At 43.4% G+C, this 13,713-nt stretch overlaps 1 protein-coding gene across 2 annotated transcripts; it reads right to left on the bottom strand.

Annotated features, from left to right (window-relative positions):
* Positions 1 to 1,363: 1,363 nt before the first annotated feature.
* On the bottom strand, positions 1,364 to 4,555 carry Abhd13 (abhydrolase domain containing 13). 2 transcript variants are annotated; one of them, XM_033760970.1, is made up of 2 exons: positions 4,167 to 4,555; positions 1,364 to 3,623 (listed from the first exon to the last, which is right to left on the bottom strand). In XM_033760970.1, exon 2 carries the CDS (start codon positions 3,601 to 3,603, stop codon positions 2,590 to 2,592), a length of 1,014 nt encoding a protein of 337 aa, XP_033616861.1. In that variant the 5' UTR covers positions 3,604 to 3,623; positions 4,167 to 4,555; the 3' UTR covers positions 1,364 to 2,589. The 2 variants fall into 2 exon arrangements, with proteins under 2 accessions (XP_033616861.1, XP_010618282.1); XM_010619980.3 differs by lacking the exon at positions 4,167 to 4,555 and adding an exon at positions 4,098 to 4,116.
* Between the last annotated feature and the right edge of the window lie 9,158 nt (positions 4,556 to 13,713).

The raw sequence follows: 13,713 nt of genomic DNA, 5'->3' as shown, positions 1-13,713 counted from the left end.
TTAGTATTGTTTTAGTGTTCACAAATTATTTTCGCCCTAGGTAGCATTTTCAGCTCCTTTAGTAAAAATCAGTCTTCCCCACCTCCCATAATTGATTTCAAAATAATGGATTTTTTTTTTCTCAATGAGTTTACCTCATCATATTTAAGATTTTAGTATTTCCAAATTTACAGTAGCTTAGTAACTGACAATTCACTTAGGAACCTCTCTAGCTGCTCCTGTATAAATGGGCTGCAAATCAGCAAGCCAGACGATACACTTCCCTTCCCGCTAGATGGCTAGACCAGGGGCGTGACTCATACAGAAGTCGGGCTGCACCAAGACCAAAGGTCCTGGCCACAAGTTAGAGATATTTCCAAGCATTATGCCATGGGCTTCGAGGCCTCCGGAAGGAGGAACTTGTTTTCCACCTGTTCCTGTCTCAGGAAAGTCTCAAACACAGAAGACAGTAGAGGCAGACACCCTGTAGCCCTGAATAGAGCCTGGGTCCTTCACTCCAGAAAGGAAGGCTCATTACGACGAGAACGAAGGTAGAGGGTGGAAAACACAGTGCTCTACAACTTCTGAAGTTCTGGCTTAAGAGAAAAGGGGGAAAGGATGATAAACCTCAAGTAAAAAAGAAAAAAAAAAGCAGCATAAAGTGACACTGGTGATGAGTAAGGTTTTACACTTCATCAGGACGTTTACGACTGAAGTCGATAAATCCTTCCACGGTGCTAGAGACTAAATGATTCAGGAGAACATAACAGGACTCGTAAACTTCCAAAACTCAACAAGTATAACGTGTGCCATGAAAGCTCATGTCTAAATATACATCTTGCTGTATCAGTTTTTCTTTTTACACATTACTATTTACCAGTCATTCTAGATAGCAATGTTGACAAGATTAAAAAGTAGCCTTTAATGGTGAATTTATACGTACAAAATACACCTTCCATGATATGCATTACCAACTTTTTAAAAAGACTTTTTACAATTAATAATTTATAGAAAACCATCATTCTTTAGAAATCATTCTTGCTATAATTAATTTTTTTCTAAATACTGGCATAAAGTGAATAATAAAGATGCTATTTGGCAAAAGTATTTCTAGCCCTATCTCCACAAGGTTTTAAATTAAGGTCAAGATTATTGACTCTTTTTCTGCTCTAGCTGCTTGCCGAAAGCCAACCAAGTACAGCTAAAATCTTACAATATCATGTTAGCTCTGACATCCTCAGGCAGAGCTCAGTGACACCTAGGTTTTGAAGTCTGCTTGATACAATTTGGCACAATTCTACCTTGTAGCTCATATTTTATTAAGGTAAATCTGGCAAGGTTTAAAGAACTGCTCTTTGTAAGGTTTTTCTCACTTTTCTGTGTGTCTAAATACTACTTCCCACCTATAGCCATTTAATTGTTAAATGTGGTCGTAGGTTGTGTCAAAAATCTCTAGACTTCCTTCATTCTCACATGTAAAAAATTAAAAAATAAAAATGTAAGACTTTCTAAAGCTGTCTTTTGATGAAATTCTATTTCAAAGCAAATGGAACATTAAGCTAAGAACACTGCTTGCTTCTGATTTATAACTTTTACTTATCTTTAAAAAGTCCAATAAGTATTATCTTGGCCTTTGGTGGACTAGGTATACCCTAGGTACTAGGACTTAAATGTAAGAATTACCAAGATAGTATGTACAATCGTGTAACAAGTCTTCCTAACTTAAGTCTTAAGCAAATTCGGATTTTCACTATGACCACTATTAGCAGTTCACCTGTAGACTTACAAAACTCACAGCAGCTAAAATTCTCTTTGCCAGCAAAATTACAAATGTTAAAAAGTCCAAATGTGCACAGAAAGCTGCAATAAATTCTAAGTTTCAGTTTGTACCTGCCATGATCCAGGCTATCTCACAAAAAACATGGTACATTTATATTGGAAAATAGGGTCCCATTTATTTGTAAGAAAAAGCTGTATCTCAGCATTCACCAGAACAAAATTCAAAGACAACCTGCACACGGGCCTCATTTCACTTCCTGCCAAAACCAAAATAGAGTTTACATAAAAATAGATATAACCCAGGTACCCATATACATTGGTCTATGACCAGTGCTATTTACAGTAAAAATGTTGCATTGCATAAGTCAAGGAATAAAATACGATCATGCATTTCATTTAACTTGTAAGGTGAAAAATACAGTTGCAGAACTAAGTTTGCTTACCATGATTGTCCCGATATTTACTAAAGGAATTACGAATTTACCAAAGGTTTCTTGTTTACACATCGCCTTCAACATCCAGCTATTAACCTAAGTGTAACAGATTATGCCATTTAAGCAACAAGAAACTTTTGAATAATCTATTACACTGACATATTAAACTAAAATTATGGCTACATACCCACATTCAAAGTTTTGATGAAAATGTATGAAATAACCCCAAGAATGACAGTTCCTCAAATGTAAAAAATGATATGGATCATTATAAAGGAGCACGGAGGTCCCTTCTAAGTTTAATGTCACTTTCAGACAAGACATAACACACTTCTAGGAAGGAACCTTCTTTATCCTTCTGCACAAATTAAAATACAGTGCGTTAGTCAAAGAGCTGTCATATAATCGTGACACTGGAGGACGCTTTCGTCATTTCTTCAGGACAGTGGCTCTTGATGACTTCTCTGATGAACTGTTCAAGCGCAGTGAAGTAGCCTTGGCACTGCCACGTGTCGTTATGCGTTCCGTCTGGGAAAATGGCCAGTCTCTTAGTCCGAGACGGGGAAAGCTCAGACAGCTGCTTCATCATCACGGGGGGAATTAACTGGTCAGAGAGTCCGGAGATGAAGAGGGAAGGCATCCTGCACTGAGAAATTTTTCTGTAGGACAAAAATTTATTTTTGTAGCACCATAAAGGAAGGTAACGCATTGGAAAGAAGGAAAATAAAGTGCTGGCCATATGCGGTATGCTTAAAAATGTGTTCTCCACCATAATGGCTGAAATCCTATGTGAATTTTCAGAAGCCAGATGAATAGCCACCGCTCCTCCCAAGGAACGGCCAAAAAGAAAAATTTTCGTTTTATCGATGTCAGGCCTGGTCATCACATAGTCTAGTACGGCTTCTGAATCTAAGTAGAGTCCTTCTTCACTCGCTTCTCCTTCACTTTTTCCGTACCCTCGATAATCAACCAGCAGCAGATTCACTTTGAGGTTGACCAACATAAGCAATGCATTTGGTAACCTGTGACCTATGTTGCCCGCATTCCCGTGAAAATAAATTACAGTTGGGGAATAGGGTGAATTGTCTCCAGTGTATCTTATCAAAATAAGATTCAGACGCACTCCGTCTTTGGTTCTAATGAAAATGTTTTCGTGTGGAATACCAGTGGGCATGGGAACATAGAGGCGCGAAGACGACGGCTGTTCTGGGAAATAAAGCAATACATCCTGGAATTTATAGAGAATGCCTGCTATTGATATGAATATTAACAAAAGTAAGATAATGCCTCCATACAGATGAAAAGTCACTATTAATGGTAGGAGAGAAATACGACAGAGAGCCCAAGACCACGAAGCCAAGGCTATTAGCCATCTCTCAACGAAGTTCCACAGCATCCAGGACTTTTCCATGATAGCTCTCCGTAAGTGTCCTGGAGAAAGACAGAGAAGACCAATGATTACACGCTAATACTTCCAAAGTAAGATACACGATGTAATAAACTCAGGATTCTTGGAAGACTACATCACTCTGCCCATGACAATGCTGCTTAATTCCTTTACTCTTCAGTTAACAGTCCTCAGACTACTGTATCTACTGTTCCAATGCTACGTTTAGGAAATATAAAGCTATCCTAAATCCACTCACTTTTCTTACTGTGTTTATTTTCTGCCAAGTGCTTACACTCAGGCACCCCACTGATCTGGTCAGAAACTAAGCTGACACCACTCCCAGTTTCACTATGCAGAGAAGGAGACTCGAGAGCCCACAAGGGTTGGCCTCCTCCCAGGGAGAAGAGTCAGGAGGCAAAGAGAGGTGACTCCAAAGCTCAGGGTACATCTACTGCTGAGCCAGGGAAAGGTGGCAAGGGGTTCTATTCTAGCAAGACCAATTCATGAGAACTTACTGCTAATTTCAATTTCCACATTGTAGAAAAAACTGCGACTAAACAAAGGTAAAAAATAAAAATACTTCCCTGGCAGCTGAAGTTTTTTTCATAACCTTAAATAATATTTCACAGGTGGATTCCAAAACTACATTACACTTAAGTAAAAGGTTTAACAAAGTGAGCTGCTTTTCACGTCCAACTTAAAGTGAATGTGGTGAGATGGCTAGTAGTCCTGAGCTACTGGGTATCTTCACGTAGTCCCCGCGGGGGTCAGCACGGATCCCTGACGTGATGACAGGCGAGACCTGGGCTGAGGGACACAGACTGCCACGATGGGATGAGAGGGTACTTAGGGTAAGTGTGACAGACACTGTGACCCGATAATAAGACACCGGAGCCAAGTGTGATGCAAACACACAGAAATTCCAAGGACAGAGAATGCACAGAGCCTTGAGATACATGAAGCAAAAATGCTCGTTACAATGTATAAATGACTTAAAGAAAGTAAGAAGTTACCAAAGATACCTCCCAGTTTCAGTCGTCTTACAATGTCAACTTGAAACAGCCTGAGTTTCCTTATGCACTGCTCATCCACACATGCTTCTTTACAAGACCCTCCATACCAACTTCCCTTTACACATTAACAAAGTGACCATAAGGAAGTTATTCACACTGTAATAGATATCAAATTGTTAATGACTGATTTTAAACATTATACTGATGCTATAAGCAGATAAATACGGTATTTTAGTAGCTACAAAAGAAACAGAGTGTTAAGGAAATTAGATGATTTAATAAATTTGGCTTTTTGCTATTAATTCACAAAACCTAGACTTTAATAATTTGAATTCTTATTTAAATGACTTCTACGCAGAAACCAACACCAAGGCACCTGCTCTGGCCCCCAAGAAATCAACACTGCCACCCAGCGACAGCAATGGCTACTGCAGACGAGCAAGCATAGAGTTTAAAGTACAGGCCCAGGCCCCAAAAGAAAATTAAACCTGGCAAAAATACATTAAAGGCACTACATTACAGGAGCCAAGTAATAGCCCTACTGTGCTGAATTACTTTAGAATCCACTACTGTCACCTGGCAACAGCTCAGTGCTTATCTGCCTCCGTGGCAGAGGAGTCGCAAGGCATCTGGGCACCTAGAGGTCCCCTCCGACATTTGTCGTTGCTGATGTTTAAAGAGAAAATAGTGAATGATTCCGGCTGTGCCTAGAAGCTGTGTTAGGGAAATATGAGAAGTGGCACGAACTTCATATACCAAAATAAAAATCAATTTTGGTGCAATGACTAGGATTAAAAGGTTTGGGATCGTTCATGTGCGCGCACCTGTGTGTGTGTGTGTGTGTGTGTGTGTGTGTGTGTGTGCGCATGCACGCTCACATGCAGTATCAGCACTGCAACACCTGGTCAGATAACATTTTAAGACATTTCTGTACCAGGAGTGTCAAGGTCATGTTTTTCTCATAGCTAAGCCAGAAATACTAAAAACAAGTAACTCAAACGTCATTTATTTGGCGATACAGCAGCAAAGGAACAGCAACGTCTCTGCTGAGTAACTCAGACTCACCGCCACCTCCAGAACTGAGGACTGTTCTTCCAGTACGGCAAGAAGTGCCTGACCTGGGTCATCAGAGGCAAAGCTCTTATTCAAACACTACTGCAACTAGAACCATAAAGCTCAAAATGCACGACGAGACACACTTCAAAATTCAAAGTTTATATTTATGCCTGTAATTATTAAATCTACTAGTTAAAATTTTCAGCTATTAAATTTGAAAATTATTTCTTTTACCAGCCTACGTACGTCATTTCCAACTGCGTCCTACCGTACAACACTGAAATTAAATTTATGAGGCCAGGAGTCGGTTACTCTCTACCCAGTAACCCCAAAGGCTACAGGTGCTTCCGATACACACGGGCCAGGTGACAGATCTGAGAGAATACTCAGCAGTGGGCATATACGTTTTGGATGTCACGCCAGAAAAGCAGAAAAGCCGGCGTGTTTGTGTGGGTCTAATACTGGCTAGGACTAGGCAATAAAACTAGTGTTCCAGGCAACAGCCCTGCATGTGCACCTTAAAGCACAGTCGCACGGCAGCTGTTCTCCAGGGAGGTGGGAGCCACAGGTGCTCAGGCGGAGCACTGGGTTAGGGAAGCTGCCGGGTGCTGTGGGCCTCTCCTAGGGCTCTCCTAGGAGGGTGGGATGCGAGGTCCACTAAGACACTGAACCTTCGCTGGGCACCTGCTGGCGATTTCTGCCACTGCAGTGAATCACACCTGCACTTCAAAGGCACTCTGAGAAGAACTGACACAGCACACTTAGTGTGCGAACTGCACAGCACAATTCCCGAGCCATCTGTCGAGACCCAGATGTTCAACGACAATAAACACACTCTAAAAACGGCACTGCAGAGCTCCTCCAGTCAGCACGCTGGAGTTTCCTAGCATAGTAATTTGCAACAAACTAGACCAGAGGGTTAATAAACCCGTCCTTTCCCTATTGGGAATGACCTCCGCTAACCTTCCAGCACTGTTTCCCTGGAAACCTGATGTAGGTGAGACAGCAGCTGTGCCTCTAAGCAATGCTGTTTACACAGAAAAGAAAGACACCTCTTGGTGAGCCACCTCTGGAAGGCCAGGGGACGCTCACAAGTGGGTTTTGCCGAACGGGAAGTGGCTCACAATCAGTCTTTCCTTTGCCGAATCCTGGATGCGGTGCCCATGTGCCGAGAAGCCCGACCCAGCCCTCGTGTGCCACCTCTGCACTGTGCTGTCTGACACCTGCAAAAAACAGGCTTGCAGCTGACATGCTGTGGAGCAGAGGGGGCGCCCGGAGGGCTCTGGGGCTCCCGGGCGCATGACGTGCAGGTGCAGTCATGCAGGAGGAGGGCGCAAGTCCTATGTGGCAAAGCAGGGACACAGTGTGTCACGGGACAGGGGGGATCAGTGCTGCTCGCTGACACGCATTTACAGCGTCACAAATGAGAGAAAGGCATGTCTAAAACCCCGTGCACAACGCAGTCAAAGCTCTAGGACTTACCCCATGAAGAACGCAGACACGTGTCAACCAAGAGCCTGTCCCCTTCCATTCTCCTTGCACGTCATTACTAAATATGTAATTTTAACTCACCTACATTTTAAATGAATCCTGACTTATCTCTATTTCTCAATTTTGCCTGTGCCGTGATATCAGACTCAATCTCATGTGTCAAATTTACTTTATTTTGTTGGGATTTTTAGACAGTTATGTAGCTCAGGCTGACCTTGAGCTTGTGGCGATCCTCCTGCCTCAGCCTCCTGGTGCTGGGAATGTGGGTGTACAGCACACTCCTGGCTTGTGTCCAATCTAAAACCCATCCATCTGGGGCTCATCTCCTCGTTAACAGCTGACCCACTTCGTGAGGCTGTGACGAGTGAGCTCTTGAAAAGTGCACTTCAGCTGCTGCTGAACCACACGCAGCCTCCCCCACACCGTGACTCCACCCCTGTAGCCCCCCAAGGCCCAACATTCTGCACCTCTGTTTCTCTCCTGCCTTGCTCCGCAGGCACTTCCCAAGGCCACGTCCACTGCCTTTTAGGTTAGGGTTATAGCTGGATCAGACTCGCTCCCCACAGGCCTCTGTCTGAAAGGTTTGGTCTCCAGTCTGAGAAGGCTGGGTCACTGCAGGACACGGGGACAGTGGCCCGGACATCTCCTCTCTGCTTCCCAGCCACAGGAAGGAGCAGTGTCCTCGGCCAGGTCCTCAGTGCCATCGGGTACCGTCTTGACACAGGTCCAGGCTGTGAGCCGAGACTCTGGAGGAAACCTCTCCACTGTGAGCCAAAAGCAGTCCTGGCCGTTCACCTGCTCCAGCACTGGAGAGGTGGCGCCCACTACTCCACTCTCTCCCGGAACTGCTGCCCATCTCCCACTCCTCCTCTGCACCCCCTCGGCTCACCTGTCTCAGTGCCCCCTGCTTCCTGGGCATCTCAAACTCATCTCCTGCCCCCCGACACCTTGTATGCACTGTGCTGATCGTGAAGAAAAAGCACAGCTCATAAGCAAATACATTTTTAAAAAGCATGGGTTTGATTTGGAGGCTCAATATATAATATGTAGATTAAAATTTTATTACAGCACCAAAAGTCACTGTGTATTACAGTATTAAAATACTACATATTGGTCTTAAATTTGAAACAAAATTGTGTACAGAAATTTTTTTTGTGCCTTCTCCATGAAGCGGTTTGATTTATGCTGCTGTTGGGAAGCAGCTCTCAGGAAATAATCTACGGGAAAGAATCAAGATGTGTTCAAACCTACCTGCACCTACTCGTTAAGATGAATGTGAACTTCATGTTTTGCAAACCTGTGCTAATAAGTTCTTTTAAATCTAAAAGAACTACCCTACTGAAAGCATGACTAGTCTTTAGAAAATAGACAACTTGGATACCATGACTGTTCTCTTTTTAAAAGAATGGTTCCGAAGTATCAACATCAGGTCTCAGCAATACCCTGATGTAGTGTGAGAAACTCAGACCCTGACGCCCTCGACGTGAGTCACGGTGCCCGATGCGGCACAGTTGCCTCCAGCCTTCTGCTCACTCCTGGCCATTGAAGTCCATGGTGGGTGTGCGGTGACCAGTACAAAGTGTCCGGGAGAACGACATGTAACTGCAAGCATGGCAGCCGGCGGTGCTGGCTCAACAAGTCACTCCTGACCCCCACGAAGCAGCTCACCTGTGCCCTCCATGTGGTCTCTCAGATCACATGTGGTTCCAGTTTCAGAAAAAGTACATATTGTATAGATTGATACTTAAAAAAAGAACTCCACACTGAAGTTATAGCTACCCTTAAAGCTGAGCCCTGAGTCCGCCTGGGGGCGCCATGGGAGACAACGGGCCCAGTCTGCATCGCTGCAGTGACTCAGCGTGGTTTCCCAGCCTCTTCCCAACTGGCAGTCAGCTCATTCCAGCACATCCTACTGTTTACTTAAAGGCTAAAGACAATGCTGCGAATCATATGTGCAGACACCAGTGATGAGAACCTCACTGCAGGAACAACAGACGAACTACAAAAGGGAAATACGGGGACCCCAGGCCTTGTTCTCCCGAGGCTCACAAGCCACTCCATACTCGGCATGTGCAATACAAACTCACTCAGCTGCAGAGGAGACTGAGCCAGAGAAAGGGCACAACTGTCCTTAAGTACAGCACAGGAAAATAAAAGCCTTACGCATTTGTCTTTCACAACATGCTTAATCATCAGCCTGGATTTCATCAGGCTTGACCACTTACAGAAACCAAGTGAAAACAAGCAAACTTTAAAAAGGCAGGACAAAGGATAACGTCAGGGTTAAGAATCTCTTACTTTCTACCAGCCAGCTGTCTATGTCACTTATTTTTAGTCACTTAGCACAACTATTCACAGGAACTGGAAGTATTCTGCATAATCTAAATACATGCTTGACAAGGATGGTGCAGATAAAAATCAGAGCAATTACACTTGATATACTTTAGGGCCCTCTTTTAAATTAACTGTTGAGCAGTATGGACTGCTGGGCCTTCTCCCTGAGATAACCTCAGCTCTTTTTTTTATTCTGAGACAGGGTCTTACCAAGTAGCTAAACTGCACAGGCTGTGCTCCAACCAGTGATCTTCCTGACTCAACCTCCCTGAGCACTGGGATTACAGGTGTGTGTCTTGCGCTCAGCTTATGCCAATGGCTTTCAAGAGGTAGCTGCAGACTCCTGGAGTTCCTCTAGGCCCTTTCAAGGGGTCCAGAAGATCACTGTCCTACACATATTTACCTTTTCACCATTTGACCTGTGCACTAATGGTACGTAAGCAAGGATGGGTAAAATGCGAGAGTCAAGGCAGTAGCATTAACATGCAAGAATATCATACTCTTTATCATCACGAACTCACTGTAAAGGAGGGAAGAAAAGCCAGCTTCACTTAAGAACAGCAGGGAAGCAGCAGTAAAACTTATTCATTTAACTGTATCTTAACCAACAAGTAGCCACCTTTTTCACACATCATGTGACAGAATGGGACTTATGCTGTGCCTTAAGATATACTGAAATAGCTGCATTTTTTTAGTGAGTCACATTTTAATTTTTAAAAAGACACCTGATAAACTAGTCACTCAGACTCAGGTGTGTCCCCAACATTTCCAGGAAAGGGAATGAAGTTTCCAATCACTCCCTGGCAGCCGAGTTTTCTGATGGCAGTGGGGTGGCAGAGGTGACATTAAGAAATCTGACTTTTCATAATGCCCTCTGCAAACATCCACTTAACTAAGTAGAACAAATGCTCTAAACAGCGATGGAGGGTGTCGCCATTCAGTCCCGCGAGGAGTGCACTGTCCCAGCATCTGCAGGCTGCAGGCTTCTCAGGCAGGCTCGGGCCGGCACATCCACTTCGAGGGCCATCATTTGGAAGGGAACAGGGGCATGACAACCCTCCACATGCAAACACAGCCTTGCCTGTGCCTGCCTTGCTTCTGGCTTCCCTTAAAAGAGCCTGAATGTGGAAACATGAAAATCCGCCCATTCTATTAAGCAGATACTAAAGTTACTTTTTAAAAACGTTAAACTATTTCACCATCTTATTTTTGCAATTAGTTGCTTCACACAAAATGATAAGTATATGAATATATAATGGGCTTATTACTAGTATTTTATAAACTTCTAGCTTTACTTTCTAGTCATAAATATCTATATAACCTACATAAATTCTGGGGGCTGTGAATAAGTGCTTAAAATGTAAAAGGGTCCGAAGACCAAAAAGTTTGAGAACCACTGTTTTACACAGTCTAACTCCATAACTTTAACTGCCTTTCTGCCCAGAAACTGGTCCCTGGACCCAGATTAAGAATGACATACTACAATTTTTGAAGTCCTCTGTGCATTACATTTTACACACACACACACACACACACACACACACACACACACACACACAAATATATATATTATATATATTTAAGGTTCTTTACCCAATAATATTTTATCCAAGATTTTAAAATAAAGATGCAACTTACATCAAGAATTAAAACCCAAACTACAGAAGTATATGCACTTCAATTATCACTGCCCTGATAGCTAGTAGACCAAGCTAGGCAGATATATTATTCTATCACAGAAAAAAGTTATGTATTTTACAAATGTTGGAGCTTCAACAAAAATGAAATTATAATTATTCTAATGTTTTAATTGCAAAAGTGCACTGTGTTGCAGTATATATTTAATGTTTTACAAACCAAAAGATGTTTGAAAAATCCAAATGACTTACAATATTCAAATTATATATGGAATCCCCCAAAACAATTTAACTAGTGACTACATAATTACAAGGACAATTAAGAAGTCTTAATAAATGTACTATTATTTTTAAAGATCTTTAAGTTTTTCAATTCATAATTTCAGAAGTCTGTTGGAAAGTGAAAGCCACTCACCACTGAACAGTCTGCGCGACCTACGACAGCACAACATGTAGGTCCCCGTGTCACTGCTGACATCCACGTCGCAGGCACAACGGGACCCTCCGTGCTCACCCAGTACTCAGGGAGATCTGCACCTTTCAGTCACACCAAGACACAGAGCCCGGACTCAGCCTTCTCACACAATGCGCCTCCTTTTCTGCTAGCGCTGGTGAGTCCAGCTACCGCACCAGCCGCACAGCTGATGTGCAAATGCGGGCTGCTGCTTCAGTGTGTTGGAGACACCACGGAATGAGTTTCCGTTTCCCCACTCACGCACACGCACACCCGTCGGTAACGAAAAGTGCGTGTTAATAGTCCCACGGGACAAACGAACAGCAACTGCCCTCAGAGACAGGAGGGCACACGGATGGTTCAGGGGAGTGCTTTAAATGGGCAGGAGCAGATACAGCACAAGTGATACCACGAGGCAGCAACTCAGAAACATTTTTGTACTTTCTGCCTTCTTGAAACATTGAAGACCTGACAATATGGTCATCTTTGGAAAAAACCAAGGATGACAGATTATCACTATGGGAACCAATCACTCCCGGGTATTATAAATATCTGTTAGAATATGGTAAGCAACGAGGAGAAAGACACAAAATGAAAATGTAAATACTGATTCTAGAATCCAGACTAGCGAAACTCAGGAAGTTTACAATTTATGAATGGGTAACCTTTAAAAATTTGACCTATAATCTAGACAGGCAAAACTTGAAAGTTTATTTTCTTACATGAGACCAATGTTACAGAGTAGCTGGAGTCTCAGGACAGCTCCTAAAAACATGTAATTCACACCCTGAAAATACTTCTACCATCACAAGGGATTTGAGCACAAGGTCCCTGGTTTTACAGTTTAAGACCTGTGGAACAGTAACATAAATGTAGTACTGTATTATGAAGTCTACCATTTAAAGAAAAAAAATCTTAATCAGAAGAACTAAAGCCTTTTTTAGACCTGCTCAGAAAAGCATGTTCATGGACCTCAGAATTTCCTGAAGGAACCAAACAAGAACTATAAAGATGTTAGAATCGCCGAGAAATAATTCTAGATTAATGAAAACACAGACACAGAAGTCATGCGCCCGAGAAGCATGTTAGGTGACAGTTTTCTATACTACGCTAAGTCGGTCATACCGTCTGCCCCAGACGACTTGGCTAGGACGCACTCTTAAGTCAGAAAGCAAGGAGTCTTCCGTGTGCCTGAGGAGTTACCCATCCGCAGAGTGCAGAAGCGACTCTGCTTTCCTCATTCCAAATTAAGGATTGGTGGGCAGCAGTGCGGCTCAGTGCAATGGGGCCTCTTCCGGGCGGGGCCTGCTAATGGCTAGGTAGCTTCGGCCGGCTTGCTTGGCCTCTCTAAATATGTATTTCCTCGTAGGTAAAAGGAGAAACACTGTATGGAAATACTGCTGAGATCAAACCTAACAGTGTGCTAATAAATGTAGCTTCTGCTCCGTGACAAAACGTATTTTATTAACTACCAGGGTGAGGTAAAGTAAACACAACTAGGAGTCCTGCTAGACTTGGCCTAAATAATGGACATGACTCACTGGAGACTGCTCTGCACACAGGAAATAATTAGAGCAATTCCTTATTTTTCTGTCTAGGTCAAGCTCTGGTGGGAGAAAGTTTTTCTTAACCCCTACAGCCAATCGCTCCCTACTCTGCGGACGGTGCTAACATCCACGGGCACCGGGTGCAGGTGGCAGTGTGATTATCCCGCTTACAGGGCTGAGTTCCCTGTAACAGAGACTTCCTCCTGTTCAACTCCGTATTTTCAGTGGTGCCTCTGCTAATAATTACTAAGCAGTTGATGTCTTGGGTAGGATTATACTGATACCAGATGAGACAATCATGACTTCTATCCAGTGGGGTATAATTTAATATCTCAGTCGGAGATACGTACTCAAAAAGAAGAGAAGTCTGATGAAAACCACACGTCCGAACGTAAAGCTCTGGGGCTGGACCTTTCTATTCTTTCTATTACAAGGCAAACATGGAGAAGAGCTACTGAATGCCAGACTTATCCTCGGTTAAGGCACCTCGGCCGGTACCACTGGTATCGCACTTGGCTCGAACCGCTGACAACGACGCACAACTTAGCGCGGCCCCGCGGGGAGGGCCCGGCGCCCCGACCGACCCAGCAGCCGGCGTC

Source organism: Fukomys damarensis, unplaced genomic scaffold (assembly GCF_012274545.1).
Source record: "Fukomys damarensis isolate Sample0158 unplaced genomic scaffold, DMR_v1.0_HiC HiC_scaffold_6, whole genome shotgun sequence".
In the NCBI taxonomy this organism is placed as follows: Eukaryota; Metazoa; Chordata; class Mammalia; order Rodentia; family Bathyergidae; genus Fukomys; species Fukomys damarensis.
Note: the sequence above shows the minus strand (reverse complement) of the source record. Positions and strands in the feature narration are given on the sequence as shown.